A 12,171-nucleotide genomic window follows, 5' to 3' on the forward strand; every position below is an offset into this window, starting at 1 on the left:
ATTACTCAGCAGATTGAGGGATTTTATTTTTTGCATCACCAAAGCCAACAATGTGTCTGTGACTACTGAAGTAGAGGCCACTAAAGTTATTCCACTCAATGAGAGCCAGACTCCTATCAGGAAGACTCACAAAAGATGACAGGATTTACTTCTAAACAGGCATGGCCAGAATTAGAGATATAGGTGTTGTGCTGGAAACTTTTATATGTGCAAAAACATGTACATATGTTGATTACAATAAAGCTGCTTCTCAGGGATATGTAATTATCATAGCAGACTGTCAGTCTGGTGTGCAAGGCAACAATTAACACACATAAACACAAAAGCAAACATTAATGTATTAGGTGTCTTTAATCCAAAATGAGGGAAAGCAGGAAAGCAGACCAAATCCTCTTGTTAGCAATAAGACACCAAAACAAACTGAACATTTTTTTACAAATTAAAGTTCCTTACAGTGTCTAAAATGTCACTAAAAACTAAAGTTTTCTTTTCAAATGGAAAGGAAAGCAAGTATGTGTGCTTAAAAAAATACCAATAAAACAAATATGATAAAAGATATCCATTCATGGGGGGATATATTGGGGGGGGAGGACAGAAAAAATGACCATCAGGAAAATGAGGCAAACTTGTATACAAAGATTTTCTTCTCCATGAAATAATTATAAGAATCAGAAAAACACTCAGTTTTAAGCAAATGTGCCCAAGAAAAAAAGATAATCCCAGCTGAAGTTTGCATACCTTGTAGATACATTCCATCTTATTCAGAATAAAATTGTGGCCCTTTGGTTTTCTAAACAGAACTCACACCACCATCATCACATATTTGTGCCACTGCCAACTACTACCTACAAAAGTTCAGGTATTCATCCAACAAAAATTCCTAATTTTTGTGGCTTTTATCCTTTTACATCATTATGGCAGGGGCAGACTCCATCCTACGTGAATTTGAAGCTGTCTGAAGCTTCCATGCAATGCTTATCTCAAATGTAAGCAGTCAGTCCTAAGAGCTGTGGGTTCTTAGTAATTTTTTGTTCCTGAAAAAAAGGGGCCACCATGAGCAGCTACAAAATGCAACAGCATGAGATCTTTTAAAATGGATTCAGTTTGACACTGAATGAGATGATGATGGAAATTGGGCAACAAGACATATTTTGGTATACTGCTCCAGGATCAGCTACTGAAAGAGATCAGTTAACCAGCAAACACCTTCTTTCTGTCAGGCCACCTAAATACCCTGAGATCATAATTGACTTCTGAGTGCATCATGGATCCCACCATTATCCCTCAGAAAATCAAGTTAAACTACAAAAGTGGGGACTTCCTCCTTCTACTAAACCTCCTACTACAGCGTTATATATGATCTGCTAAATGACAAGCAAAGGGGAAATAAGCCTGTGCATACCAGTGAGTGACAGAAAGAGAGAAGGCTTCCAGTTTAAGAGGCTATCTTACACTGGGACATTTGGTTAATTAACTTTTAAGATTGCAAACTGAGGTCTTTATAAGTTGCACAAACAACAGAACAGTTCTTGCTAAATGAAGACAAAAAAAATCAACAATGCCTTTGTTTCAGATGGCATTTCTTCAATGGCCCAGAAGCTCCTTTGAAACAAACCAAAAGCCTTTATCTTTAAACAAAACAAAACAATCAACACCATAATACTTTGCACAGGACTCTGCTGGGATTTCAACTCTACAGTAATTTTAAAAATATAGATATATATATTATTATTAACCCTTATAAGGTTATCACAGAAATTTCAGTGTTTTTGAGGGTCAGGGGATTACGAGGGGAGATTTTACCAATAAAAATCCAATTATCAGAATATTTTTCCTATTGGACCGTAAAAAAAAATTAAAATTAATAAAAGGGTGTATTTGTACAGCAGCTGTCTCCTGCCTCATCTTAGAAACATCAGAAACATGAAGGTCAGCTAGAACAAGTAACTAGTCTGATATAAAGAATTGAATTCCATGTGTTTTATAGGACAGTCTTGTTTCCAATTTCTTTTTAAAAATATATAAGTATCATTATTGCTTTCACAACCATCAGCCTGGCTCTACTCAATTCTCAGTGAGGGAGAACTGCAGTTTCAGAAGTGTTTGCTTTCTTCCGCCTTTTCATGAGCAATGGATTAGAAGAGTCTTCAATTTTCTTTATTTTAATCTGTTCGTAATCTACCCTCATAGTGGCCAAGGCACTTGTCATCTCCTCCTAAATTGGGGTAGAGAGAAAACAAAGTTGCAGGAGATTAGCAACAGAGAAATGAAGCCACAGCAAATTTAGAGAAAGTGCTGGAGGTCTCATAAAAATAAATCAGCATGCATAGATGATAAGGAACACTTCAACCCTCTGGAGTTCCCCCACTCTATCGTTTGGGGCCTCACATGCAAAACTGTCCTTTTCACTGTTTTTAGAATACTATTGCCTCTGTTCCAAATTAAACATCTTCAAATAACTTTTACCTGCCTTTCCCTGCTATTTTTTATACTAACTGTATAGCAAGATTAAAGGTTAAACTCTGAGGGTCTCAGTGACCAGCTATCCCTTTTATTTTATTCCCAATAATAGCTACTACCAAATATTTATAAAAATATGGGTCTACTGAAGATTCAGCCTGGACCTCTTTGATCAATCTTTTAGCAGATTTAAATTTTTCTAGTATAAGACTGAAAGACAGGGGGAAGGGGGAATATCCTTCATTTTGTACTTTGTCTATGCATACTCTTTATCATTACAGCATATAGATCTATATATATTTATATTATTAATAATAAAAAATAAACTTTGTGACATATAGAATTTAGGAACTTACTTTGACATCTTCCCAAAGGTCTTTCTCTTCTTTCAAAACTCTACTAGTATGCAGAGGTGTCTGCGGCACTTGCATTGATTGCTACAGAGAGAAAAGAAAAAGAAAATTAGAATATTCTCAGGTGTTCCAAGATTTACTTCTAATAAACAACAACTGAGCCCTTACCATGATCCATGGATGATTCATGAACTCTGTTATAGTCATCCGCTGGGTAGGATCTGTTTTCAGCAAATTTCGAATCAATTGTTTAACTGAAGGAAGAAAACACCAGATATATCAATACAATGTGCAGTATGTTTTCTCATACATGTGATGTGATTATGGTGAGGACAAAATTTGCTCCTTTAGTCCAAGAGATACAGCACTGCAACTTCATCTTCCACTGTTCTCAGGTTGGTCTAACTATCTAAGTATATCAGCACATTAAAGCTAGTATAAGCCACTTCCCTCCAACATGGCACCTTCCAGATCTGATGGACTACAACTTCCACTATCTTTTCCAAATCGCTGGCAGAAAATAATAAGAACTACACTCTAACACATTTGGAAAGGCCATATTTTGTCAAAATGTGAAGTGACATTCATTAAAGAAAGTCTTGGAAACACTTGATTTTGATATTTTGCTGTAGTGAGTGGTGAAAATTACAAATACATGAAAAAAGATAGTGGGGCCTTTAATGACTGCTTTCTTAAAAACTCATACTCCTTATAAACTTTCATTCAAAATGCTTCTAGTAATATGTTCTTCTCCAGTTGATTCTACATAGCAGAAGCTGAAGATAAATTTACCAGCATCTCCTCTTCATTTAAGAATAGGGTATATGAATGAATACAAAACTCACAAAACAGTTCTCTTGGGTAATAGCCAGGTTGTGGAATAACTTTAAGTTTTCAAACATTAAAAATTACACAGTTTCTCCTAAGACCCTTTGCTTCTTTTCTTATTCAAAGTATGGGTTTGAAACGCATTAAGCTCACTCACTTTGTTCTGTTTGCTTTCCAAAACTAAACAATAGTTGAAGTTCACAATAACATTTACCTTCTTCTGATACTTCAGACCATTCTGGGTTTGGAAATTCATACTGACCCATCCTGATCCTTTTTTTCATCCCTGGAGAAATCGCCAAACCGTGGTTCGAATAAAAAGGAGGGTAGCCACATAGTCTACATAAAATAGAGAGAGAAATGATTTTGCATTAGTTATTTTGTATTAGTCACTTTCAAAGGCAGTCCCATATAATATTTAACTGTGAGATTACTAAAATGTGAATTATCATGTGCCGGTCATTCCTTCCATGGGTCACTTGCAGCTTGAGTGATAGAGGTGAATGCAGAAATAGTGAAGGTACATTGTGCTTCTTCAATCTGAAGCCTCATAGAGTGTTTGATGATAGAGGTTGTATATACCGAGTTCACATGAAAGAAATATGTGAAGTGTCTACACCTACTCTACCTCCACTTCCCCACTTCACTTATTTGAAACTGGAAAGTTGTATTTGTTTTTGATGTGTGTCTATTTCAGCATTTTCATATATGCACTTTAACTCAAATGCTGACTTGGTGACTAGTGAAAAATATCAACCAATATGGTACAAAACTGCTTAGAGATTCAAATGTCAAGATCAGCATTTGGAATGAAGTTTATGAACATTGCTGATACCCTTATACTCATGAATTACTGTTTTCTAGAATGGAAATATAAGCAACAATACCAAGACATACAATCTTTCCATTCTATTTTATAATTAGGCTTTATCACTCTTTCCATTTTGACAGCCTGCTCACTCTCCACCCTGACCCGTAAATAAGCTGAGCTTGTAAGCATATTCTGTGCATCACCTTTAGTGCTTACTGATAATTATCTTGAACTGCAAATGATTTTAAAAAATTGACATACTGAAGGGTCTGTTTATAGGGTCAATAAAGTCAAGAATACAGTATAGAGAGAAGAAAATTCAAAGTAATTTCAAGTAAGCCAAGCTACTTACAAAATATACATGATGACACCAAGGGACCACATATCACAGGATTTGTCATACTTCTCTGGGCCTAGTACTTCTGGAGCTAAAGGGAAAGAGAAACGGAAATTTAACTGAATGTGAGTCTCTATTCTGCTGTGCCTCCAAGCACTGAGGCAACATTTGTGAAGTAGAGAAGACAGAGAGCAGAAAGATATATCACAGGAAAGCAGCCATTATACTGCATGAATGCTAATTATTTTTTCATCTACAAAACCTGAACCAGCATTCCTGCTTTGGTAGCTTAAAACAGTTCCCTTGTCATGATGAATAAATTCCTCCTCACAATAGAGAACAAGAATGAGTCAAATATCAAAGGAGAGGGATGGAGGTTTCTCAAGAACTTCCTATAACCAGAGAGCAAGGAGAAAGATCTGAGAGACTTTCACCATCTTACTATACCGTGTTTTCCCGAAAATAAGACCTCCCCAGATAATAAGACCAATCAGGCTTTTGAGCGCATCCGCTAAAATAAGCCTCACCCAAAAAATAAGCCCTGCCCAAAAATATTTAAATGCATGCACATCCAGTCCCTGCCATTTCTTCTGGTTAGGGTTAGGGAGACAGAGCTGGAAATCGGGTAAGGTGGCAAGAGGAGTCCCGTCTTGCTCCATGTGCCCCAAAATAATAAGACTTCCCCGAAAATAAGGCCAAGCACTTATTTTGGGGTTCAAAAAAATATAAGACAGGGTCTTATTTTCGGGGAAACACGGTAGCTGATGCTAAAGAATAATAAAGGAGGTGAAAACATTAGAGAAAGGAATGTCTCAGTCCTTTACTTCCTCATTTTCCCATCACGCGTAGCTCTGAAAACTGGACACAAGCTCCAAACACCCTTTTTGTTGAGACAGCAGAAAATGACTACTTGACACAGCGATAGACCACCAGGCTGTGTTTTACAAGAAAATGAGTATGCTAATTCTGAAGAAAAGGCTAACATTATTAGGCCATTATGGCAGGTAAAAGGCAGCACTAGAAGAGCAAAGTATGACATGGCAGGATAATGAAAGACATCCTTTATTTTAACAAGAGTATAGCATTCAGGCTATTACAAAAGAACAAACTGTCCCTTCATTTAGGAACTTATTACCCCTGGCACTGTGCCTGGAAAACCCTTGCTTCAGTATTTGCAATTTGGACACAATTTATCGGCATAAGCTATCCGTTCAGTTCCTGGGAAAGCCGGCCTCACTGAGAGTGATAAATGCTGAGCTGGCCTCACCGAGACTGATAAATACAATTTGAAAGTTTGCCAGCAAAAGATCATTAAGGTCACACAAAAACGATTTAAAAGTTGCATTAGTCATTTTGTAACTGAGTTGGATGTCACTTCACACACCTTCTTTTAAAACTAAATCAACAGGATGGTTAAGATATTTCACATAATTTGTATATACATTGTTTTTTTTTTTCTTTATTTACAGATTTAGAAACTTATTTTTTTTTTCCTTAAGAAAGCAAGCTTGTTTTATTTGGACATTGCAAAGTAGAATATCTATATACTACTCCTCATATTGGGAAGCAAAAATGTCAAAACAATTTAAATAGTCCTCCTAGATGGAATAAAGTAATTGAAATAATTGAAACCCATCTTCTGGATATGCCAGTAAATCTGCCTTCAATTCTGCCCAATTCATATTGAAAACAGAAATGCAAACATCATAAGCTTATTTGTTCACCCAATCAGCTATCGGTAAGACTAGATGGATTAAATCTAATAATGGATAGTTTGGCCCATTTTTGCAGGAAAAGGGACATATTTGGGTTTTGATTAGCACACTGGCAATCTCATTCCAAAATTAAGGCGTGCCCAGAATAAATAAGTAAGTAGAATGTGGCAATAGTTAGATTTGATTTTTTTCTGCTCATGTTTAGATATGCTGAAATTAAAACTAAATAGTATTACTTAACTTTTACTAATATTAACACGTTCCATATATTTAATATGTTTATGTTTATAATGCCCTGGCAACTTTTGAAACAGCTACTTCCATAACTTTCAAAAAATGCATAGATACTTTGCTGCCACCCAATGGTTGTCTGTTGATTTCTAACCCAAATTTGTAACCCTAGAAATTATGCATCAGATCCTATGAAGTGCTGCCTTGCATTCTTGAACATTTTGATTCTTGTTCCATCCCAACTATTTTCAGAACTCAAGAGTGATATGCATGTCCTTTACCTGAACTTTACCATCGCTGTCCCTCTAAAGATACAGATAGTCTTCAACTTACAACCATTCATTTAGTGACTGCGAAGTTACAGTGGGACTGAAAAAAATGACCTCTCACAATTTGTCACACTTATGACTGTTGCAGTATCTCCATCATCACGTGATCAAAAATTGAACGTTTGGCAACTGGCTTATATTTATGACGGCTGCAATGTCTCAGAGTCATCTGATCAGCTTTTATGGCCTTCTGAGAAGCAAAGTCAATAGGGAAGCCAGATTCACTTAACAACCATGTTATTAACTTAACAACTGCAGCGATTCACTTAACAACTGTGGAAAGAAAAGTCGTAAAATGGGGCAAAACTCACTTAACAACTGTCTTGCTTAGGAACAGAAATTTTGCGCTCAATTGTGGTCATAAATTGAGCATTACCTGTAATGGCAGAAGCCTGTAAGGCTCGATCTCAAAAAAGGATTGTGTTCACAAATTATCCCTTGTAGTAAGGTTACTTACCCACATAGTACGGTGTGTAGCATGGCGTAGCTAGGGAGTTATGTGTTGTGGTTTCTTTAGCAAAACCAAAGTCTGTAAGTTTTAATACAGTATTAGGCCTTTTTGAGGTATATAGAAGGTTTTCTGGCTACAAGACATAAAAAGATAAAAGTCCTTAATCAAACGCTATCTTCTATATCAACTTCTAAAATTTGCTCCAATCATAGAAGGTAAAAAAAGACCTCACCACATAAAATCATGTAATGCTATTTTCCTCTGTAATTTCATTCAAAATAATTTTATTCAAAATAATTCCCAGGATTTATTTATATAATAATTTTATAGGCCACCTCATATGCATGACTAAATCTGTAGTTGATTTCAGATCCTCTAAATCAGGGTATCAAACTTAAGGTCCCGGGGGCTGAATCCAGTCTGTGGGGTGCATAGATCTGGCTCGTGGGGCTGCCCTAGAAACAGTGAAGGATTGGTCTACAGTGACTCTATCAGCAAAAACAGAGCTCATTTTCGCAGGCAGAGGGTTGCAGGAAGCCATCACAGCCAAAATGGAGCTTGCGAGGGCCATGGGTGGCACTCCCAAGCTCCGTTTTCACTGGCAGAGGGTTGCAGGAGGCTGTCGTAGCCGAAACAGAGCTTAGGAGACTGTTTTCACTGGCAGAACACTCAGGCCACCACAGGCGCCCCCAACATGAGTGACGTTGAGCTGGTCACACCCACCCCAGCCCCCCAAGGTCAAACACAACCCTGATACGGCCCTCAATGAAATCGAGTTTGACACCCCTGCTCTAAATCAATCCCTTAAATTGTTCTTGCTCTGTTTTACTCTGCTATACTCTGCTATGTTATAAACATAGTAAAATAGAGTAAGAACAACCAATTTTTAAAAAACTACCATAGTACATTTATTGCTTGAGTTCATTTATATACTGTACACTCACAGTCAAGAGGCCATCCCTCATCAGCTGTTAACCATATTGTAACTTAAAAACCATTTAAATTAAGAAAAATAAGAATAATCAGTAAATGAAGATAGCAAAATTATAAAAGAAAAACAGTAGACTATAGCGCAATAGCAAGCAAAAGTATTGGGAGCAAGTTAAAATAATTCAATGGATATGTTAGAAGGGCTGAAGAAAGGATTTTGCCTGATCCTACAACGACACAAAATTAAGGCAGATATACCCTTCAGAGGAGAATGCTGTATAAACAGAGTATCACTGATAAAAAAAAAAAAAAAGCCCCAACTATGGTTGTAACCTGTCTACACTCAGAACATTCATCATGCAAAGAGTCCTTATAATCTGCCACTAATTATTCAGTTTAATTTTTTTTAAAAAATCGCGCAGATCAAGCATAGTGCATTAAATAAGGCCTCCTTTTATTTGTGGGGATAAATCTATTTAAGAAAAAGCTTTGGAAATTATCAGTTATATTGCATAGGACTAAGATAATACATACCTTAACATCCCGGTGTGCAATGTTGATAGAGTGTAAATACTGGATGGCTTCTCCAATACTTTTCATTATTTCAGAAGCCTCTAAAGGAGATGAGAGAGCAAGTAAGACTCTGTTATTCTCAGTAATCAAACAGGCAAAAAATTCATATCCCAATTAAAGATCACAAGGACATTGCATTTCTGTATTAGGTTAAGATTCAGAGCATAATCAAATCTAACATGGCTATAACTTGCACACTGTGCATTTATATTTCTCTTTTCCCTTTTATAATATGGTTCTTCTGTCCTAATGTTATAAATTACTTGTTTTCAAACTGATGTTCACATCATAGGCTGTATATCCCAGCCTATGGGATTTGACAATGTCAAATTTAAGGGGCTGATTTAAAGGATCTGAAATCAACTAAAGATTTACATCTCACTGAAAATACCATCCAATAGCTTACCTTACATCTGTTGAATCTCAATAATTTAATTTTTTTAGAAAAACAAAAACCTGGCTTGAAATTGTTAATTTGAAAGCTCATACATCCCATAGATGAAGATGATGTTAAGGGAGACTTTGATGGACATTATTGGAGGAATGGGGCCTTTTTTTAAAAAAAAAAGTCATTGACACTGCTGTCTGTAAAAAGGAGAGCACAATTCAAGACTAATGAAGGATTTAAGTTAATCTGAGGGAAATGGGCTGTTAAAATATGAAATATAAATAAATAAATACGGTTTTGTGAGAAAAATGCTGATGAAGTAGTGAGAATGCAATATTATAGAGTAATTCTATGGACTGCCAGAGTTCGATTCTGACCGGCTCAAGGTTGACTCAGCCTTCCATCCTTCCGAGATCAGTAAAATGAAGACCCAGATTGTTGGAGGCAATATGCTGACTCTGTAAACCGCTTAGAGGGGGCTATAAAGTACTGTGAACTAGTATATAAATCTAACTGCTATTGCTACTGCTATTCATTGCCAACACCAGCTTCAAGCAACAGAATGACAAACTTTACCTCAAGCACCACCAAAAAGACTACATCAAATATATTATATAACAGGAAATCTAGATACAGATTATTTAAAAAGACCATGAATTACTCATGTAATTATTGATGTATATAGCTGCCCTAGTAAGATGTGACCTGGAACAAGGAATATACAGAATAATATGAATGTAAGAAGCATGTACATAACTAATATGAAAATATATCTGAGGAAATATAAAAATAGATAAGAGATATAGTACTGGGAAAAAATACTGGAAAGTATTCATAAAATTTCAAAGAGAAAATAATCCAAGTAGGTTTTAGATCAAAGGATCAAGACAGAAGATTAAAGCCTAAAGCCACAGGAACACACAATAGTGGAAAGCAGAACTTTAACATTTATTTTATTTTATTTTATTTTATTGCCATTTATATGACATCAAGCAAGAAAGGCTAAGCAAAAAAAAATCCACTTGTGTGTGTGTGTGTGTGTGTGTGTGTACACACACACACGAGGGAGATGGGCAGTTAAGAAATATGAAATGTAAATAAACAAGGAATATTTAAGGAGAGAGGAGATATTCAGTACAATCAGTACAGAGAGAAAGAGAGAGGGAGAGAGGGGGGAGAGAGGGAGAAAGAGTGTGTCAAGTGTCAAATGAAGAGAAGTTTCACACAAAGCAGTGGGAAAGATAGTTAAAATAGAATTGTTAAAGAAAAATAAATGGAAGAGATTTCCTTCTTCTTTGATTTGACCCAAACTTTGATTGCCTTTATCATGTCAGAATGTAGAATATATTAAAGCTACTGGGTGGGTCCAAACACCTGATTATTACAATGAATGAAAAGCTGATACAGGAACTGAAACTGAAGAAACAGTGTAATTCAGAGTAAAAAGGATATGAAACAAGGCTCTATATTGTCACCATATATTTTAAGTTCTACACTTTTGGAAAGGGTAACTGCTGGAATCAAACTGGAGGCTAAAACTCTAACAGTCTGAGATGTGCTGAAAATATTTTGTTAGCAAAAATTTAAAAAGACCTAATTATGAAATTAAAAGTGTACAGTGAAAAGCAGATTAATGTTAAGTATTTTAAAAAATGCTGTCAACAGGCATGCTCAATGAACTTACAGTTGGTGGTCAAGAAGTGAAGTAGATAGTTTTGTTTTCTTGGACTTAGATAAAGATGGGCAGAGTGCTGGAGAGGTAAAGAGGAGATTAGTGCTATGAAGGAGGGACATAATAAACAGACAAAAACATGAAGGATTAGAATATGTCCCTGATAATAAAGATCGGAATAGTTAAAGTAATGTGTTTTCCAATGGTAATGGAAAGTTGGGACATTGAAAAAGAGCAAGAGAAAGAAGATAGATTGTGAAATTGGGCAAGTTACAAAAGAGTGCCATGGACAGCAAAAAGAGTCAATCAACCAACCTAGAACAGTTATAGACTGACCACTCCTTTGAAAAGGTTATTATTATTATTATTATTATTATTATTATTATTATTAGTAGTAGTAGTAGTAGTAGTAGTAGTAGTAGTAGTAGTAGTAGTAGTAGTATATGGCACTGTTACATTAGCCAGGAGACTACAATGCTGATGCAGATTAGTAGTTTGGCTGCCAATTTACTAGCTCTGCTGTGGTACATGCTTGTGCGCTTCCCAAGGTGCGCCACAGGAGGGCGAGCTAGCTTCGCACCAGAAAGAAAGATGAGCGGCTCTTCCTGCAATGTCATGCAAGGCCCCCTCCTACACAAGATCCACCTCACAAATGGCCATCGCAACCAGAAAGGTTCAGAGCCCGCAAGAATCTGACCGCCCGCACAAAGCACCAGCTCATTTCCCTGCCCAAGTGTTCCTATTTATCTACTTGCTCAGGACATGCTTTCGAACTACTAGGTAGGCAGAAATTGAGGCAAGTGATGGGAGCTCACCCCGCCACACAGTGCTAGGGCTCGAACCACTGTAGGAAAGACCATCTCGTATCATTAAGTCACTGAGCCACCATGCCTCCTTTGAAAAGATGAGCGGCTCTTCCTGCAATGTCATGCAAGGCCCCCTCCTACACAAGATCCACCTCACAAATGGCCATCGCAACCAGAAAGGTTCAGAGCCCGCAAGAATCTGACCACCCGCACAAAGCACCAGCTCATTTCCCTGCCCAAGTATTCCTATTTATCTCAGGATAAATACCTCTTATATTTTAGGCATA

General features: G+C 36.7%; 1 protein-coding gene across 1 annotated transcript in view; it reads right to left on the reverse strand.

Moving 5' to 3' along the window:
• Nucleotides 1–332: 332 nt before the first annotated feature.
• MAPKAPK2 (MAPK activated protein kinase 2) overlaps nt 333–12,171 on the reverse strand; it is a 69,310-nt gene continuing 57,471 nt past the window's right edge. The window contains exons 4-10 of the mRNA XM_034414368.3: nt 8,980–9,059; nt 7,522–7,648; nt 4,805–4,880; nt 3,856–3,980; nt 2,982–3,067; nt 2,817–2,897; nt 333–2,215 (exon numbers count right to left, since the gene is read on the reverse strand). Coding sequence (XP_034270259.2) covers nt 2,072–2,215; nt 2,817–2,897; nt 2,982–3,067; nt 3,856–3,980; nt 4,805–4,880; nt 7,522–7,648; nt 8,980–9,059 — 719 coding nt within the window. The 3' untranslated portion in view covers nt 333–2,071. The remainder of the gene's footprint in view (nt 2,216–2,816; nt 2,898–2,981; nt 3,068–3,855; nt 3,981–4,804; nt 4,881–7,521; nt 7,649–8,979; nt 9,060–12,171) is intronic.

This window comes from Pantherophis guttatus, chromosome 3, assembly GCF_059756535.1.
Source record: "Pantherophis guttatus breed Tessera chromosome 3, ASM5975653v1, whole genome shotgun sequence".
NCBI lineage: Eukaryota > Metazoa > Chordata > Lepidosauria > Squamata > Colubridae > Pantherophis > Pantherophis guttatus.